The sequence below is a fragment of the Bombina bombina genome, chromosome 3 (assembly GCF_027579735.1).
Source record: "Bombina bombina isolate aBomBom1 chromosome 3, aBomBom1.pri, whole genome shotgun sequence".
Taxonomy (NCBI): Eukaryota; Metazoa; Chordata; class Amphibia; order Anura; family Bombinatoridae; genus Bombina; species Bombina bombina.
This window is the reverse complement of record NC_069501.1, coordinates 404,530,933-404,551,497: the sequence shown is the minus strand read 5'-3', so window position 1 is coordinate 404,551,497 and position 20,565 is coordinate 404,530,933. Positions and strand designations below refer to the sequence as shown.

Genomic DNA, 20,565 nt, shown 5'->3' with positions numbered 1-20,565 from the left:
GGTAGGGGTGTCCAAAACCCCCAGTTCCTCAAGTAGCTTCCCTCCGGCAATTCCACCACCCCTTGTCCTCCCTAGGGGCTACCCATCTCCCAAAAAGCGGAGCTCTGGGGCAAAGGGCCGCTGGGGCGACCAGGGGCAAAGTTAGCAGGTGTCCTGCTGTTCTGTGGCCGACTGGGAGTTCCATGAGCCCGGCCAGCTGGAGAGGGGTTAGGTGGGTGTCCGTTGTGAAGTGACCGACCGGAATATCCAGGAGCCTGGCCAGCCTAGGAGGGTTTTTCCAGTCAGATACCAGCTCTTCTCTGACAAAGTAGGAACCCAAAAACAGCACACAAAGATTCCTAGAGATCACAGTGGCTCTGAAGAGCCCAAGTCCACTAAGAAACAACAGGGGGTGAGGTAGTAGGGGGGTAGGGGTTTAATCCTTGCAGCCCGGTGCCCGTGACAGGGAGTGAGTCTATCGGGTGACTAAGAGGTCCCGGTCTGCGATTTACAGCACTGTGTGTGCCTCCTATGTGAATTTCCATTTGTTTGTCTAACCTCTGTATCAGTTCAGACGTTATTGTTCCATATGGCGCCTCCTTTTCTGTTTTCACAGGACTTCCATCTATTTTATTTTGGGGGGTTTGGTGGGAGGGTTTTACTGTTAGGGGGGGACTTAGTTTTTTTTAAATGTAAAAGACTTGTTTAACTTAGGGCAATGCTCTACAAAAGGTCCTTTTAATGGCTATTGGTAGTTTAGTTTAAATTAGGGGATGTTTTTATTTTGGGGGGGCTTTTTTATTTTCATAGGGATTAGGTTTAATTTTTTTAATTTTTGATAATTTGGTTTATTATTTTCTGTAATGTTAGACTTTTTTATTTTTTATAATTTTAGATTAATTTAAATTTAGCTTTTTTATTTTTAAAGTAATGTTAGGTTTTTTATTTTAATTGTAATTTAGTATTTTTTAATTTTAGGTAATTGGGGTTAATTTAGGGGGTGTTAGGTTAGGGGTTTTAGTAATTTAATTTGTTATTTGCGTTGTGGGGGGTTGGCGGTTTAGGGGTTAATAGTGTTGATTGGTATTTTGTGTTGTTTGGGGTTGGCGGATTAGGGGTTAATAGTGTAACTAGGTAGTTGGAATTGTGGGTGAAAAGCGGATTAGGGGTTAATACATTTATTAGATTGCGATGTGGGGGGTTGGCGGATTAGGGGTTAATACATTTATTATTAGTTCCGATATGGGGATGATGGCGGATATAAGGGTTTTTTACGCGTCGGGTTTATTTTTGGGAGGCGGGTTAGCATTTTACTGGAGATTTGACTTTTTTATATTTTCTTAATTTTTTTTATTGTTTGTAATTTAGTGTTTGTTTTTTTTTGTAATTTAATTTACTTAATTATAGGTAATTGTAGTTAATTGATTTAATTAATTTATTGATAGTGTAGTGTTAGGTTTAATTGTAACTTAGGTTAGGATTTATTATACAGGTAATTTTGTAATTATTTTAACTAGGTAGCTATTAAATAGTAAATAACTATTTAATAGCTATTAAATAGTAAATAACTATTTAATAGCTATTGTACCTAGTTAAAATAAATACAAAGTTGCCTGTAAAATAAATATAAATCCTAAAATAGCTACAATATAATTATTCGTTATATTGTAGCTATATTAGGGTTTATTTTACATGTAAGTATTTAGATTTAAAGAGGAATACTTTAGTTAATATTTAATTTATTTTGTTAGATTAAAATTATATTTAATTTACGGGGGTGTTAGGGTTAGACTTAGCTTTAGGGGTTAATACATTTATTAGAGTAGCAACGAGGTCTGGTCAGCAGATTAGGGGTTAATAAGTGTAGGTAAGGTAGCGGCGACGTTGGGGGGGCAGATTAGGGGTTAATAAATATAATATAGGGTCGGCGATGTTAGGGGCAGCAGATTAGGAGTACATGGGTATAATGTAGGTTGCGGCGGTGTACTGAGCGGCAGATTAGGGGTTAATATAATGCAGGTGTCAGCGATAGCGGGAGCGGCAGATTAGGGGTTAATAAGTGTAAGGTTAGGGGTGTTTAGACTCGGGGTTCATGTTAGGGTGTTAGGTGCAGATTTAGAAAGTGTTTCCCCATAGGAAACAATGGGGCTGCGTTAGTAGCTGAACGCTGCTTTTTTGCAGGTGTTAGGTTTTTTTTCAGCCCAAACTGCCCTATTGTTTCCTATGGGGATATCGTGCACGAGCACGTTTTAGCTGCTTACCACTACCGTAAGCAGCGCTGGTATTGAGAGTTGAAGTGGCGGTACATTCGGCTCAACGCACCCTTTTTGGAGCCTAACGCAGCCCCTCAGACAACTCTAAATACCAGCGTTGTCTTAAGGGTGCGTTTGGAAAAAAAGCGGCGTTAGCTACGCGGGTCTTTACCGACAAAACTCTAAATCTAGGCGTATGTCTGATGCCGGGACAGCTAAGGGAGTGAGCTTTCGTGCACTCAAATATTATTTCCCTATTCAGTTTAAGGAAGGTTACTATGAAATCTCATGAGAGTGAAGTGAAATCTCATGAGATCACAGTAAAAGAGTTCATGACCTCAGCACTGCCGATTGGCTGCTTTTCATTTCTTCATTTTTTTTTTACCTGCAGCTGAGCAACAGCTGATGTATAACTTTTTAAACAGAACTTACTCTGCTGAGCTGAGGAAATTGTGAGGTAAAATATCTTCCTTTTAAACATAGAGATGCTCAGGTGATATTTTCCTGTCACCTTTTACAATTATACTGCATCAGTTTAAAGTGATTAAGCATATGAGTATTATGTCCCTTTAATATACACTCTTAAATACCAAAAAATGTGGTATATAATCAATATCCATACACTTCTAAAAAGATTTTTTTTTGTAACTATGAAACTCTTCAAAGTAAAAATACAAAAAACAATTCTAAAAAACATTCTTTATTTACTTCACAATGTTACATTTTGGTAAAGTAGTAGATAAAAAAAAAACACACACACACATATACTGTACATACACACATATTTAACATATAAATCTGCTTTAATGTTTTGAATTATTGGTTAACCCTGCAAAAAAAAAACATCAACCTGTATTTAGTTCATGTGAAATTTAAGAGAAAAGAAAAATATTTCAAATAAAGTGTAAAAAATCCATTGAGTTAACATTATTACTTACAGATGAAAAATGTTTCCAGAAGAGGGTGCCTTTTTTTTTCTCATTTTGCTAGCCTGATATTTACCCTCTATAGAATTACACATTCATTAATACTCTATCAATTAATATGAGATGGAAAAAGCATTCCAACTATATGACGTTGTTCACCTGTGTGTCTATCCTTTTTTCCATTTACATTTGTGCACAGGGACTGTAAGCATTTCAGATCCCAAGCAAAACATGTTCGGTTAACCAATGAGGGGAGGGGCAAGCACAAAACCCCAAAAATAAAAGCGGGGTTCTTCTCAAGAAACAGTGCTGATTAACCATTTTGGAGAACCACAATTATCTAGGGTCAATAATGCAAATACCACATGCTTTAATTAGTAAGGCTATACAATTTTTGCAAGAATGTCCCTTAAATCTTCCAAAAATCATAAAATAGCTTCAGAATTATCTTCAATTATGAGAATAGTGTGTCTTAAAGTAAATAATGGACAATGTACAAATAAAGATGCGGTAACACAGAGATCAGCACTATGTATTACTGAGCAGTACTTACATTTACGTAGTTGCCACTAAAAAGAATATATGCTTCTAGCTAACTTGTTAGACAGGGTGTTACCCAACATCAAAAATGAGCACCAAGGTTTGTTAGGTCATCTGGTAACATTTTTTAACTTCAAGTACCTGTAAGAATAAAACAGCTGTAGTTGTCCATAACATTTAAAGAACACTACAATGTATTAGAAACAACCTCCTATATAGAAAAAGGTGTTTTAAATGGCATTTCTTTAAGAAATGTATGATATGGGTGAACCTGAGCCTGACTTGAAACCCACTTTTTGTCTTTCATGATACAGAGCATACCATTTTATATAAACTTTCCAATTTAACTCCGTTATCAAATCTGCTTCATCCTCTTGGAATGTTATGTTGAAGTAGCAGAAATGCATTACTGGGAGCTAGATGAACACATCAGGTGAGCCAAACGAGAAGAAGCATATATGTGCAGCCACCGATTAGCAGCTAGCTCCCAGCAATGCATTGCTACTCCTGAGCCTACCTAGGTATGCTTTTCAACAAAAGATACTAAGATATTGAAGTAAATTAGATAATGCAAGTTAATTGAAAAGTAGTTAAATCAAAATCATGAAAGTTTAATTTTGAATTCACTATCTCTTTAAAAAGGTCACGTTATACTTCTGTAAATATAATTTATAACAACACAGTACAATAAATATATTCATGGGTTAAGTGCATGGATTATCATTGATTTGGTATGTTCTACGGTTTTATTGAATGAAGTGCTTGAAAATATCTCTCAACACGATAATCAAATGTCTGAGGTCCGAAATCACTCCATTTCTTCCTTGGTAACATAGACAGTCTGGATGTTAAAGTAGGTCTCTCACTGTCAGTTCTTTTGGTGTGAAAGTAATGTGAAACTTTCTTTTGATTTGTGCAGATGTCGGGACTAACATTAGATGTAGCTACAGGAAAAAGCATAGAAGTATTTGACATTATAGTGGCATTTCCTTCTTTGGGGGAAAATGAAATTGCTGATGGCATTTCTTCTATCAAACTTGATGATTTAGATGAAGTCTTATCTCGATTTGACACAAGCACCATTGACTCATCCAGGGATGTTTGACCTATTTTTTCTGCTATATCTAAGGTTAAATCCGCAATATCATGGCTCCAATAGAAATGACTATTTTTTTCCTGTGAATTTGGAGTGCTTTTCTGTTTATCCTTAAGGTCAGAAAAGTCATCAGCACCGTGAACGCTTTTTTCAGGGGACTCAAACTCCACACCTCGAGGTCCACGTCTAGGCAAGGATGCCTTGTAGATATGTTTTGTCTCTAACGTACCAAATGACTTCTGCTTTATCATATAGGCTTTCACAGATTCAGGAATTTTAACAACATGCTTTTTATCGTTCTTAGAACTCAAATACTGTTGGAAAAGGGTCTCACATACATGCTTTTTCACCACAGGAATGATAGAGCAAGGGTCTATTCTTGACACAAACTCAACAAGTTCTTTAAAGGATGAATGATCAGAGTATGGAACTACATGGATATTTGTGTGCCAGATTTTTACTTTGCGACTGGTGGGAAGAATAGCAACTGTTGGATAAATCTGATTCCATTTGACCATGTTGGAAAATTTAACCTCTGATTGATCAACTACACGGATTCTACCTGCTCCTTCCTCAGCTGTAAAAACATCTTCTAGTTCCAAGAGTTGAAGAAGTTCAAGTCTCTGACGGCTTACAACAATCCAAGATTGAAAAGTCTTGGCTAATTCAACCAACAGTTCCTCTTTCCCAATGCTGTAAAGTCCTTCAAAAGCAGAAAGAAGAATGTTGTAAGGGAAGCAGAAAATGAACAACTGCTGTTTTAGTTACTTTATTTTGATATGATAACTACTTTAAAGATGCAGATGCAGGGGAAAGCTTAGAAAGCTGCATGGTCCTTAAGTCTCCTGTGGCCCACCAATAATGTTTTTTACATCTTGCTTATATAAAGTCACATTTGATTTCAAGATACCATTTCTAACAAATAATTAAGGGAAAAAAAAACTATACCCAAGCCAAAATGTCTGTATATAGTAATTTGAATCTAAGTAACAAAATTTTACAAATTTGACTTCACATGGTCCCTTTTCATCATTCAGTCCCTAACCAGTACAAAGAACACATTGCACTTTTTCCTCTTTGAATTGCTTAACCCTTTAAATGCTGAGCTGTCTAAAGTTTTTAGATGCTGCTAACATTTAAGCTCCACTGTAGGTCATTCAGTGAGATATAGAGATATATATATATATATATATATATATATTGTTGTTATTTTTTTCAGCAGACCCAGTGGATTTACACTATACCAGTGGTTGCCAACCGTGGTCCTCAAGGACCCCCAACAGTCCTGGTTTTCATTATAGCTAAACCAGTGCACAGGTGAAGTAATCAGCTGATCTGTAACCAACCTGCTCTCATCCATCAGCTGATTATTTCACCTGTGCACTGGTTCAGCTATAATGAAAACCAGGACTGTTGGGGGTCCTTGAGGACCGCGGTTGGCAACCACTGCACTATACCATTATTTTATTTATATATATCAATGCTCAAATTATGTCATGGCATTCCACAGCTGATATGTGGAATGTGCTGACATGCATATGTAAATACACACTTAGCAGGGTAGGAGTTGTGTGCATGCAGACTCAAGAGGTAGACAAATCTGAAAAAGCTTGTGTTCTTTCAGATTTTCTGACTAGCGCATGCGTAGTACTTGGGTAGCTAAATTTGACAGAGGAAGCGCTCTGCTGAAAGCCATTTGCACAAAAAGCGCATGCTGGGGACAACATATATCATTAATTATTCAAAATATTAGCTTTGATATACTATTTAAATGTACTGTTTATTTGGATAATAATTTTGGTACTACTTGCGCATTAGCCGCAGTAGGAAAATTTGATAAGTAAGAAAATTTGATAGAACACTGGCAAATGGAAGAAAAAAAAAATCTACTGCTTACTTGAAATTCAGAGTAGGTGCTATTGCAATGCCTTTTTATTATGCACTTGTCAACTATGCAATTCTACCGTATTTAAAGGAACTGTTTACTCACCAACGGCAAATATGTCATTTAAAAGGGACAGTAAAGTCAAATGGGAACTAAGTAAAATTGATAATAGAGGTCAATTAAAAAGGTTACTTAAAGTGCCATAAAACAGGTTGAGATCTGTGCATATCCTAAAAGGACTAATTAATTTAAAATAGTTTGCATTAAAAAATTGTTTACAAATTGCTGGCAAGTATTTTAAAATAATTTTCAAAAATAAGCAAAATGAATTACATAGCTAAACTGCCTGGAACAGCTCACTCCACCCCCCTTATCAGTGTTTAGACACAGGCATTGTATTTCAACTGAGTTCACAGCTTCTAGGCATGCTCCAGCAGATAATCCCTATTCACTTTTACATTTTACCAAATAAACATAGATACAGCCATAAAAAGGAATTGTGTGTGGGGAGTTAGAGCTTTACAATTCAGAAACTAAAAAGAAAGGGTTAATGGCGAGCCACTGCAGAATAAATTTGCAGGTAAAGTAATTAAAGTACATATTATATTATTTTGTCTCTATCTCAACTTGTTTTATGTCCCTTTAAAAATTGCATGCTCTCATAAAATTAACGAAGACAAATGTGAAGCATTGAGTATTTACATTCCAACACTTACTAAAAAAATCCTAGAACTCAATTTTTCTTTTAAATGGGCAAAAAAAAAACAACTGTTAAATATTTAGGAATAAAGCTTACTACTGATGTGCATGTCTTTTACCAGCAAAATTACAAACCCCTATTCACACACACCTTAGGCAGCTCATGGCCAAATGGTCAACTATAAACTATCACTACTAGACCAAATAGTAGCATCCAAAATGACAATCCACCCCAAGTTACTCTACCTGTTTAGATCCCTACCCATCTCTGTGCCGCTTATTGAATTTAATAATCTGCAGAAGGATATACTTACTTTTATATGGAATAATAAAAGAGCTAGGATTAATAGACACATAATGACTCGACACAGAACTGGAGGAGGCATATGAATTCCCCATCTGACTTTCTACTACAATGCTACAAGAATGGCACTGCACTGTGGCATAATGTCACTAGTGACATACAGTGGATACAACTAGAGGCTGACATCATTGGAATAGACAATATATCTAAAATACTATGGCCCCCTAAAACACACAGACCTCAACTAGAGAAAAAAAAAATCATAGCTATCTCCCACACTTTATTTATATGGGATAAAACATCAATGAAATATACTTTACTAAACACTATTTCAACAGCTGCCCCATTAATAGTCCTCAACACCTCGATAGATAAAACTGTAAAAAGCAAATGGGCAAAGGCTTGTACAGAATAGCGGATACCCTTGTTAACGGGAAGTTTTTAACAAACCAACAGTACCCAACTGACAGACACACCTGGTTCCCCTATCTACAATTGAGATCCAAAGTGCTAGAAGTCATAGGACATTTACCTTTACATAACCCTACCTGCTTAGCAAAAAGAAGACAAAAGGAGCAATAGCTCGCTTGTATCCTGTGTTTAACATAATTGACCCCAATACTAAAACATTTATTATGCACAAATGGGAAAATCCCAGAGGCAGAACTTTGTTTCACTTTCTGCAATGAGATTCTTTTTTAGTGAAAATTTTTCTGCAGGTAATTTTGAAACGAAATTCAATTTTGTATTAGGCAGATGCACTGAAGCACCAACTCAATTGCAGGGGGTTGTTTAACTGGAGAATAAAGCAATTTGTAAAGTTCTATAATATATATTGCAGCTGAAAATCTCATTGCAAATTAGCTGCAGAGAAAAAAAAAAAAACAAGACTTGAATTTTTTAAAATGTCTGTTGAATAAATGTGTTTCCTTTGCTCCTTGTCTATCATATAATTATAAGGTAAAAATGTAGTAATAAAAAAGGTGCATTGTTCACAAGAATGTCATATTCAGGAGTCGCAGCTTTGCAGACGAGGTAAGACAAGGGGGCGGAGTTAAAAAAAAATCCTTGTGAACCAGTCCTGCTCAATATTTGACTATTCTCTTCAGCAGCGCTTCACTATGGTCGCACTGTGTTAATGAAAACTTACTGAGTGCAGCCAAAGCACAGCTTGATGCGAAGCAGCATTGCAAAGCAAAACAGCTAACAGTTCCTGTGTCCTATTCTTTCTACAGACATGCTGCATTTTCTGCAATGACATCTCAGATCACAGCATGTTCTGCCTTGGGGGGGGGGGAATGAATTGAGTAAAGAATGGCGATCCAACTCTGGTTAAAGGGACACTAAACCCAAATTTTTTCTTTCGTGATTCAGATAGAGCATGCAATTTTAAGCAACTTTCTAATTTACTCCTATTATCAAATTTTCTTCTTTATCTTGCTATCTTTATTTAAAAAGCAGGAATATGATGCAAATCTTTATTTAAAAAGCAGGAATATGATGCATAGGAGCCGGCCCATTTTTGGTTGAGAACCTGGGTTATGCTTGCAAGCGCTATCCATGGTGCTGAACCTAAAATGGGCTGGCTGCTAAGATTTACATTCCTGCTTTTTAAATAAAGATTGCAAGAGAACAAAGAAAAAATTATAATAGGAGTAAATTAGAAAGTTGCTAAAATTCCATGCTCTATCTGAATCATGAAAGAAAAAAAAATGTAGGTTTAGTATCGCTTTAAAAACACTTAAACAAGGTACTTCCTTATACCCTAACTCCTCACTACAAGAAAACTACCTACAATCATCATTCAGATGGTATATTTATCCCTCTAAACTATGCAAGATTGTAGGCAAAAAAAAATAACCTTTGCTTTAGAGGATGGGGTGGCAGTGTAACAAAATCCAGCCACTCTGGAAAAGCACAGCTTCCTTATTAAGTAAAATATTTGAGAAAGAAATAGAAATCCTGCCTGAACACGCGCTTCTACACTTTCCAATAAAGGCGCTCGCATCAAAACAACACAAGCTAATAGCACTGATATGTACAGCAGTAAGGTTAGTCATAGCCAGATTTGGGAAAACAGAACCCACAGGTTTCCATTTAATAGAGCAGGAAATAGAATACTTTTACAGGATGTCTAGCTCAGCAGGGGACTTACTATCCACCCAAGAACAATTTATTGATCTTTGGGAACCCTTTATCATGTACACGAAAGCCAAAAATAACTCCCAGGGTACATTCTAAGAGAAATAAGTCTCTCCCCCATGCTATTGAGCCAAATCCCCAAACCTTTCATTAAATGTAGTGACATAACACTTGAAGTGGGAGCAAATAATACTACATAAGAATCTCAAATGTGAATGATGTGACTATTTATTTGTTTTTTGTTATATTCTCTTTTTATGTTAAAGTTATAAGTTGTATATAAAAATAACTACTTTATAAGTTATTGAGATATTTGTAACATCACTGTAAAACTGTACTATATGACTTTGGTAATAAAAGCGATTTCAACAAAAAAAAAAAATTGCATGTTCTATCTGAATCATGAATATTTCAGTGTGACTATACTGTCCCTTTAACATATACTATGTTATAAAAGGAGCACTGTTCATCTATTTAAATGAAGGATAGCGGCAGTGAGCCAAAGACCATATAAATCCTCTGTAAAAACTCCAGGGATAATCCTCTGATGTGCACAGAGGTGCATGTATTTTGGGACATTTTGCGCATTCACATGTAGAGTTCCCAACAACAGATAGTGGGTGGCTGGACGCTTGCAGTATTCAACATACAGAAAAAAAACTAAGTAGAGATTGAAGTTATATAAAAGGAAATGAAAGAGCTCTTTCATATGTTTGGGCTCTATGAGAAAACAAGAGAAATATTAGAGACAGACATATAAAGAAAGACACATACACAAAAACTGTATTAGTTGTGGAGAGTATATAGTAGTAGACTAACCTATTACTATGTCATGTCCAGGATGCTTATTGATAATGTTCTTTATCTGTTCAGTTGCTTCCTGGCGTGACGGTAATTCTTGATCTGGATCACAGTTTGTATTATCCAAATACAGAACATCAATTGTCATCTTATTCTTAAGAGGTGGGTTATCCAACATATATGGGCTGAAACGGAAATCACCTGAGAGTAGAATAATACAACATTATTGCAGAGGAAGTTCAAATATAAATATATACAGTGGTCTCCACAGAAAATTTTCCCAGGTGGGTGGCATTATAAAGTAGCCAGGTGGAGCCATTTAATACTTTCTAATATTACAATATTTTCTGCTATCCAACGCACAAATTAATTGCATAATTTAACATAAATGTATTTAATGATAAGTTGAGGAATAAACATTGTGGAAACAAATAACAATATTAAATAATTCTAGCTTATTGTCTAAAACTTTAGCCGGGTGGTCAGTAAAAGCAGCCGTTGAAATGTTCCTGGGGAGAAACATCTCTCTCCCTCTCATCTATCTCATCTCTCTATCCATATCAGAGGAATAGTATGGCCTAGGCAGACTAGGCAATTACCTTGGGCAGCAGATTGGGGGCAGCATATTTACATCAAGAGTCAGCCCTTTATTGCTGTCCAGGGGCTGTGCCTGATCACTAAATGATATTGATTGTAACTAGAATACCTTGGACCTCCATTATCCGCTCCGCCTCTTTGAGTCAACCTGCAGCTTGGATTGCTATGTAGCTGCTGCCTGCAGTAAATGTTCCTACCTGGGGCAGAGGTGGAGCACTTGGTATTGTGAAGGTCACAAAATCATGGCATCACACTTACAGACTCATCTACAGGAAATTCAAATAGAAAGTGCCTGAGCCTGCCTTGCCCTTGCCTAATTAAGTTGCCCGCATAGATACACTTAGGACAGGCTCAATGTTTGACTCAGTGTGACTGTGGGCTAGCACTAGAGGCTAGCATGTGCTTAGTTGGCTCAGCGATTAGTCCAGTGACTGGTCCTACCTCAGATAAATATGCTTGGCCGCACATCCTTCCTGTGTGTTCTATCACTGTGTGATACAGAAAACTGGCTCTGCAGGATACTTTATAGAAACCATCCTGTATACAAGGGGGCTGCTTTGGAACATCATCTATGTCAAAGACTGTCTCTGACATAGATGTAACAAAGCTGCCCTTGCGTACACAGAACGGTTCCTATAAAGTATTCTGCAGAGCTCACAGTTTCCTATATCAGACAGTGACAGAACACTCAGGCAGGATGGATGGCCAAGCATATTCATCTGATGTGGGACATGGTGTCAGACAATCAGCCCTAACCTTCAGCCTCTGTCCTCCAACAAGCAGCCAATGTGCTCTTGACAGTGTGTGAGAATAATTACAGACAACAGCACATCATTGTTGTAACAGTTGTAACCAAGACTGGGCACGGAGTTTGACAAGCAAAGGGGGACTACTTTGTGGTGCGTGCAGAAACTGTCCAGTGACTCAGGCTGTGCATTTTGTGCGCTCCTTATTAATGAGATCCTGATGATGCCAATTAGTATGTCATGCGCCACTTATTTATTTGTAAACAATAAGCATACTTCTTGCTTAGTAATTGGTATATATATATATATATATATATATATATATATATATATATATATATATATATATATATATATATATATATATATATATATATATATATATATATATATATATATATATATACACACACATACACATACACATATATACACACACCACACATATACACCGTAAAAACAAAAAAGTAACTTTACACCCTGACAAAAAATAAAAAAAATTAAAAGTACAAAAATATGGCAAAATGGCCTAAAACCTGGGGGGGAGCAGAATTTTGAGTGCACAAAACCTAAATACGCCACTGAGACTAAACTAACTATTGAATATTTTAAGTTTGCAGTACTGTTTACAAGCATAATGCTAATTTGTATGACCATTTTATTCTCATGATGACAACGAAAATAATCAGAAATTGAAATCTCTGGTGTTCAATGAAGTAGAAAAAAAACTTTGAAACTATCAAGTCAATGGCAGGAGAGTAAATGTAATAAATGTATTTATGTAATTCATTCATAATAAAATAAGCGAATGTCCTGAATTTACCTGTGTATAATATAGTACCAAAGTAGCCTTCAAACAGGAACATAACTGATCCTGGGCAGTGGTTGGCATCTATTAAAGTGACAGACACGGTCTCATCCCCAATATCATCCAATGGCAACATGTGACATACTCCAACTTCCAAGGGCTTGATCCATTTGCTGTTAACCTGGCAGAATAAAACTCAATATGTTCTAAACATCTTTTTTTGTATAAAACACTACTTTGCAATTTCTTACATTTCTTTGGATTTACAGCTACATTTGTTAACGAATAAACTGCAAATCCAGTGCTCAAATTGAAGGAACATTAACCTTGAAAAAAAGCATTTGCTTAAGGGCCATTTTAGTGATAAAATGACATCCTCTCATTTATTAACACATATTGTTGCAGTGTCGCTAGTGATAAAATAACATGTAAATGTATCACTATAATGGCCCTTTAAATTAGAATGCAAAATGGCCGAAAGAATCCTACAATTACTAGTTGAATGTGACACACCATACAAGCATAAAAACAAAACTTTTCAGCACAGAAAATGTTGACGTTTTATATGTCCTCTTTTAGATGTAAAATTAAATAAGAAATAAAAAAGTAATATCCCTTAACCACAAGATTGCGCAGGTAGCAAAGTAACAACTTCTGATAGACAATATCAATCCCCCATTTTTTTCCAGGGGGTGGCATACGCATAAACGAAAACACTTGATTATAGATTGACAAAGCTCATTAGAGCACAGTGATGTGCCTCATAGATCTGAAAGGGTTTTTAGGACAAGCACAAATGGTTATTGAATATAAATGTGACAAATTTTAAATAAAATTGGTAAAAGGAAGACTATTGCTGGAAGTAAATAGCACACATTGCTTGATCCATCAAGATTACAAGTGATATTCTAGGAAACCCTTGTCACACATTCACTTGTGTTAATAAAGTTTTTTTTATTTTATTGTGCAAACAGACTTCAGAAGATTTCCATGAACATGCTGTATAAAGTAGTGCTTTTACACCAAATCTCCATGGGCTAAATGTACTAAAAGTTCTCTCCAATATCATTAGTTCCTATGTTCTCCTTAGCTACCACAGTAAACATTTCACAACCGTTTGCTGAAGTAGTCTTTTACAGAAACTAAAAAGGAATTTCAGGAACTCACAAAAGTTATTTTTATTTTGAACTAAATCAAACATTTATCATAAAGACTTGCCTTGCCTGTATGGTGTAAGTAGTAAAAAGGATTGGAAGCTACATTTTCAAAAAATAATTAGTTTGTAGCAAATGCCAATAAATAGCACAAAGCCACTATATGGAAAAACAAAACATTTATTTGTGTCATTTTCTACAGTGAGCATGGTAAATACCAAAAAGGGAATCATTCACTTTATAGTTCCACATTTAGCCAATTTTCCCCTTAAAGGGACACTGTACCCAAAAAAATTATTTCGTGATTCAGATTGAGCATGAAATTTTAAGCAACTTTCTAATTTACTCCTATTATCAATTTTTCTTCATTCTCTTGGTATCTTTATTTGAAATGCAAGAATGTAAGTTTAGATGCCGGACCATTTTTGGTGAACAACCTGGGTTGTCCTTGTTGATTGGTGGATAAATTAATCCACCAATAAAAAAGTGCTGTCCAGAGTACTGAAACCAAAAAAAAGCTTAGATGCCTTCTTTTTCAAATAATGATAGCAAGACAACGAAGAAAAAATGATAATAGGAGTAAATTAGAAAGTTGCTTAAAATTGCATGCTCATTCTGAATTACAAAAGAAAAAATGTGGGTAAAGAGTGCCTTTAACAATTTTATACCTATATTTTTTTATAAAAAGTTAGTAAATGAAAATATGAATCAGTTTAATTTTTGTCACCTTGCTCAATCGTGTGACTTATGCAAAAACATAAAAATTATAGGAATAAAATGTCTACAGGGCTTGAAATTTCCACTAGTTCCAGGTGACTAAGAAATTGCAGCAGAAAAGTAAGAAATGTGGCTTTTGCCTATCATTAACACTGAGTAGGCTAGTAACTTTTAATCTCAGATACCCTTGCATATTTACATACATAGAACAGGAGCAACTGTATGTAATAGGATCACCATCCTATATTTTAATAGTACGGCACAACTGAACTTTACATACCTGTAGTTTGTGTTTGAGAATCTTTGCAGTGACAGGTGAGCAGTATAGGGGATGCATCCATGTGGAAGATAAGCCCATGGTATGGTCGCTATGCATGTGTGAAAGGAAGAAAAGTCGGGCATGGCTGCACCGTCTGGTGTACCAGAAATCCACCGCGATGGGAGTGTTTGGTAAAACTGCCCCATTCATTATATGCCTTCCTTAGATTAGCACATATTAATTTCTAAAGAAATGTATGAAAACATAAAAAGCAATTAAACTAATGCAAACTATCAGGGGTCCTCATTTCTTTATGTGTGGGGGATGAAAAAAATTATAACTAGAAAGCTGGACTTCAATCTAAAGTTGTTTACATAGGTCTTTATGTGGTCTGTTTAGTTACATGGTACAGACCTAGTGTAATAAACACTATGGCCTCGATTTCAAGTGGAGCTTTTCAGCAAAGGATATCAAGAGAATGAAGCATATTAGATAAGAGAAGTAAATTAGAAAGTTGTTTAAAATTGCATGGTCTTTCTAAATCATGAAAGAAAAAATGTAGGTTTAATGTCCCTTTAACCTTCCATTTGTAATACCAGACTGTACATGATTCACAAAAAATAACACACCCTGTGCTTTTGATTGCGCTCCCCTTGTAACATAGCAGCTACATTTTATGTAAGCAAGTACTGAACCATCATAAAAATAAACACTAAATTATTTGTATTATTTATAAAATATTTTTTGTGCAATACATCTCAGGCTGCTTTATAATGAAACCCACAGCTGGTGTAATTTTTTTTTTTATTTCTAGCAAATATATTTTGGGGAGGGTCAAATTTATCATGCTCTGTTTACCTTTTTTATATATTTGGGTGTATATAGTTAGGTGTATATAACCTGAGCGCTATTAACAGTTTCGGTTTCTAAATTGCTAGTACCTAAGTAAGGGAAATCGTATGGAAAGTATTTTTCCAACAATGGTGTCAACAAGCTAGAGACAGATACTACTAATAAACGTGAATATCAAGCACCAGTGGCTTTTAATATTTTTCGAGCAACTTGATACTGAATAAAATCTGCGATATTTGTTATATGGCTGTCACTGCTAAGTAATTTAAGCATCACTGGATACTTAGATACTTATTTCAACATAACCCTTAGGGACCCAACTCTATAACATTGCGTTCTTAAACCTACATCTTACGATCACCGCTGCAGTGCAAGTTGCTTGTGCTCATGGTCTCTAAATAAGATCACGCTCAGGCTGTGTCAATTGAAACTCATTACTTCGTTAACGTTCTTGGTCTCAATATTATGGCAGCTTCCCTTTCGTGTAGCCCGGGCTGTCAATGCGCATGCTCCGAGTTCTAGCTTGTTCTGTGATTGGGTTAGGAATCAGGAAGTGCTGCAGCAGCGATTGGAGCCCAATAAGAAGCTTTGACTTGTCTTGCCAGACCCTGACATGCGTGAGACCATAGGGCTGAGAGGTAAACAATTTTTTAATTAACTACATAAGTGCCGGAGGAGTTCACTGATAGCATTTGACAAGAGAATGGAGAGCGGTTAGTGTCATTAAGTCACAAGTCTTATGCGAATGTTTTGCTTGTTTGAGAATGGAAGAGGGGCTTATGAGTGAGTAACACTAAGCGGGGGCCCCATGTGATAGTGTCAAGAGAAGAGTATATCATAGGCTAGTGTCATTGATACGGGAAGAGGGTCTTATGGAGATACTGAGAGGAAGAGAGAAGGGTTAATTGAAGGGTATCAGTAAGATAAGAAAAGGGGTTACTTTTGGCAGTGTCAGTAACAGGAGAGAGGTTTATATTGGAAGTGTGTCAGTTAGAGGAGAGGGTTTCATATTGGCAGAATATGAGAGGAAATGGGTTAATATTGACCGAATGTGAGAGGAGAGGGGTAATATTGACAGACTGCAAGAGGAGAGGGGTTAATATTGTCAGACTGCAAGAGGAGAGGGGTTAATATTGGCAGACTGCAAGAGAAGGAGAGGGATTAATATAGGCAGAATACTAGAGAAGGATAGAGATTAATAATGGCAGAATGTGAGAGGAGAGGGATTAATATTGACAGAATGTAAGAGGAGAGATATTAATATTGGCAGAATGTGAGAGGAGAGGGGTTAATATTGGCAGAATGTGAGAGGAGAGGGGTTAATATTGGCAGAATGGGAGAGGATGGGGTTGATATTGACAGAATGTGAGAGGATGGGGTTAATATAGGCAGAATGGGAGAGGATGGGGTCAATATAGGCAGAATGGGAGAGTATGGGGTCAATATAGGCAGAATGGGAGAGGAGGTGGTTAATATTGACAGAATGTGAGAGGAGGGGGTTAATATTGACAGAATGGGAGAGGATGGGGTTGATATTGACAGAATGGGAGAGGATGGGGTTAATATAGGCAGAATGGGAGAGGATGGGGTTAATATAGGCAGCATGGGAGAGGATGGGGTCAATATAGGCAGAATGGGAGAGGATGGGGTTAATATTGACAGAATGTGAGAGGAGGGGGTTAATATTGACAGAATGTGAGAGGAGAGGGGTTAATGTTGGCATAATGTGAGAGGAGAGGGGTTAATATTGGCAGAATGTGAGAGGAGAGGGGTTAATATTGTCAGACTGCAACTGGATTACTATTGGCAGGATACTAGAGAAGGATAGAGATTAATAATGGCAGAATGTGAGAGAAGAGGGGTTAATATTAAAAGAATGTAAGAGGAGAGATATTAATATTGGCAGAATGTTAGAGAAGGAGAGGGGTTATTATTATCAAAATGTAAGAGGAGAGAGATCAATATCGGCAGAATGTGAGAGGAGGGGGTTAATATAGGCAGAATGTGAGAGGAGGGGGTTAATATTGGCAGAATGTGAGAGGAGAGGGGTTAATATTGGCAGAATGTGAGGAGAGGGGGTTAACATTGACGGAATGTGAGAGAAAGAGATGGGTTAGTATTATCACAGTGCAAGAGGAGAGAGGTTAAAGTGACATAAAACCCAAATAATTTCTTCCATGATTTAGATGGAAGATACAATTTTCCAATTTACTTCTATTATCAAATTTTCTTTGTTTTTTTGTTAACATTTGTTTAAAAGCAGAAAAGTACGTTCTATAGTGTCTACAGCACTATATGGCAGCAGTATTGCAACAATGTTATACATTAGCAAGAGCACTAAATAGCAGCTCTATTACCTGTCATGTAGTGCTCCAGACATGTGTATGCTACCTATTTAGATATCTCTTCAACAAAGAACAATGCAAATGTGATAATAGAAGTAAATTGGAACTTTTTAAAAAAATTATATTTTCTATCTGAATCATGAAAGATAATATTTTGGTTTTCATGTCCCTTTTAATATTGGCAGAGTGTCAGTGAGAGGAGAGGGTATTGGCAGAGTGTCAGTGAGAGGAGAGGGTATTGGCAGAGTGTCAGTGAGAGGAGAGGGGATTGGCAGAGTGTCAGTGAGAGGAGAGGGGATTGGCAGAGTGTCAGTGAGAGGAGAGGGGATTGGCAGAGTGTCAGTGAGAGGAGAGGGGATTGGCAGAGTGTCAGTGAGAGGAGAGGGGATTGGCAGAGTGCCAGTGAGAGGAGAGGGGATTGGCAGAGTGTCAGTGAGAGGAGAGGGGATTGGCAGAGTGTCAGTGAGAGGAGAGGGGATTGGCAGAGTGTCAGTGAGAGGAGAGGGGATTGGCAGAGTGTCAGTGAGAGGAGAGGGGATTGGCAGAGTGTCAGTGAGAGGAGAGGGGATTGGCAGAGTGTCAGTGAGAGGAGGAGAGGGGGTTGGCAGAGTGTCAGTGCGAGAAGGAGAGGGGGTTGGCAGAGTGTCAGTGAGAGAAGGAGAGGGGGTTGGCAGAGTGTCAGTGAGAGAAGGAGAGGGGGTTGGCAGAGTGTCAGTGAGAGAAGGAGAGGGGGTTGGCAGAGTGTCAGTGAGAGAAGGAGAGGGGGTTGGCAGAGTGTCAGTGAGAGAAGGAGAGGGGGTTGGCAGAGTGTCAGTGAGGGAAGGAGAGGGGGTTGGCAGAGTGTCAGTGAGAGAAGGAGAGGGGGTTGGCAGAGTGTCAGTGAGAGAAGGAGAGGGGGTTGGCAGAGTATCAGTGAGAGAAGGAGAGGGGGTTGGCAGAGTGTCAGTGAGAGAAGGAGAGGGGGTTGGCAGAGTGTCAGTGAGAGAAGGAGAGGGGGTTGGCAGAGTGTCAGTGAGAGAAGGAGAGGGGGTTGGCAGAGTGTCAGTGAGAGAAGGAGAGGGGGTTGGCAGAGTGTCAGTGAGAGAAGGAGAGGGGGTTGGCAGAGTGTCAGTGAGAGAAGGAGAGGGGGTTGGCAGAGTGTCAGTGAGAGAAGGAGAGGGGGTTGGCAGAGTGTCAGTGAGAGAAGGAGAGGGGGTTGGCAGAGTGTCAGTGAGAGAAGGAGAGGGGGTTGGCAGAGTGTCAGTGAGAGAAGGAGAGGGGGTTGGCAGAGTGTCAGTGAGAGAAGGAGAGGGGGTTGGCAGAGTGTCAGTGAGAGAAGGAGAGGGGGTTGGCAGAGTGTCTAGTGAGAGAAGGAGAGGGGGTTGGCAGAGTGTCTGAAAAGAGAAGGAGAAGGGGGTTGGTAGAGTGTCAGAAACGAGGAGAGGGCCTTGGCAGAGTGTCAGTAAGAGAAAGGAGAGGAATTGGCAGAGTGTCAGTAAGAGGAGAAGAAGAGGGGGATTGGCAGAGTGAGTGAAGAGAATTAATAATACTTGGGGCTAGTTTACTCTGTGTAAATTAGTAGTAACATAAAAAAAATACATAGTTGCTGATTTATTAAGGGCCGAATGTGCCCTAATGCTGCTGTTTCTGTGCGAGCCTTTAGGCTTGCCGGAAACAGGAGTTAAGAATCAGCGGTCTTAAGACTGCTGCTCCTTAACTCATATGCCTCCTCTGAGGCGGCGGATAGTAATCTGCCCAATCGTGTTCGATTGGGTTGATTGACACCCCCTGCTAGCGGCTGATTGGCCACAAATCTGCAGGGGGCGGTATTGCACAAGCAGTTCACCATAACTGCTTGTGCAATGTTAAATGCCGACAGTGTATGCTGTCGGCATTCTGCGATGTCTGGCGGACATGATACGCTACATCAGATCATGTCCTTCAGACATTGATAAATTGGCCCCCTAGACTTAAATGGAGATACTAGTTACCACCAGTTTACACAGTTTACATTTGCAATACAAACTAGGCCATATTTAGTTATATGGTGAAAAATGGGTGATTAGTGGATTAATTATATAGAGTCATTTAGGAAAAGTGAAACCTATAGGGGTAGATGCAGTGGTGGGATTCAGACTTTTCTCACCAGTGTTTGCAAACCTGTTACAAAGATTTCCCAGGTTCTTAGGAACCGGTGGTTAGGTGATGACATCTTCTTTAACCCTTTGACTGCTAAGCCATTTCCCACCTGGGTGCTAATATTTTTTTTTATTATTATTATTTTTGCAATTTTTGAAAACTTTTTTTTTTTTTTTTTTACAGACCCCCAAGACTTACACTGTTGGAAAGGTTAGGCGATTACCTTTCCAACACTGGGTCTTGGAGGTCTGTAGCTGCTTAGATGCCTGAGATACAGGCTTCTAAGCAGCATGCCCCCTCCTCCTATACTTAATATTGCTAAGTATCAATATAGTTGCGCGGTGA

At 37.9% G+C, this 20,565-nt stretch overlaps 2 protein-coding genes across 4 annotated transcripts in view; one reads left to right on the top strand and one right to left on the bottom strand.

The window, feature by feature from the left end:
* Nucleotides 1-2,915: 2,915 nt before the first annotated feature.
* DCLRE1B (DNA cross-link repair 1B) lies at nt 2,916-16,241 on the bottom strand. 2 transcript variants are annotated; one of them, XM_053704664.1, is made up of 5 exons: nt 16,106-16,241; nt 14,927-15,149; nt 12,791-12,956; nt 10,643-10,825; nt 2,916-5,496 (listed from the first exon to the last, which is right to left on the bottom strand). In XM_053704664.1, exons 2-5 carry the CDS (start codon nt 15,113-15,115, stop codon nt 4,436-4,438), a joined length of 1,599 nt encoding a protein of 532 aa, XP_053560639.1. In that variant the 5' UTR covers nt 15,116-15,149; nt 16,106-16,241; the 3' UTR covers nt 2,916-4,435. The 2 variants fall into 2 exon arrangements, with proteins under 2 accessions (XP_053560639.1, XP_053560640.1); XM_053704665.1 differs by lacking the exon at nt 14,927-15,149 and having other exon boundaries at nt 16,106-16,234.
* Nucleotides 16,242-16,305: 64 nt separating this feature from the next.
* The window catches only part of AP4B1 (adaptor related protein complex 4 subunit beta 1), a 140,169-nt gene continuing 135,909 nt past the window's right edge, over nt 16,306-20,565 (top strand). Inside the window, exon 1 of one of the 2 annotated variants that reach the window (XM_053706575.1) lies at nt 16,306-16,395. The gene's annotated coding sequence lies outside the window, so the exon portion shown is untranslated. Of the gene's footprint in view, nt 16,396-16,425; nt 16,471-20,565 lie in introns of those variants that run through there. The other variant, XM_053706574.1, reaches the window with a different exon arrangement.

What these genes read in the sequence shown, in the direction of transcription:
- DCLRE1B (XM_053704664.1), bottom strand. Translation starts at nt 15,115, where the DNA reads ATGAATGGGGCAGTTTTACCAAACACTCCCATCGCGGTGGATTTCTGG. An exon ending in TTCTCAAACACAAACTACAG is followed by an intron (nt 12,957 to 14,926) that starts GTATGTAAAGTT and finishes TTATTCTGCCAG; the next exon opens with GTTAACAGCAAATGGATCAA. An exon ending in TGGTACTATATTATACACAG is followed by an intron (nt 10,826 to 12,790) that starts GTAAATTCAGGA and finishes TTCTACTCTCAG; the next exon opens with GTGATTTCCGTTTCAGCCCA.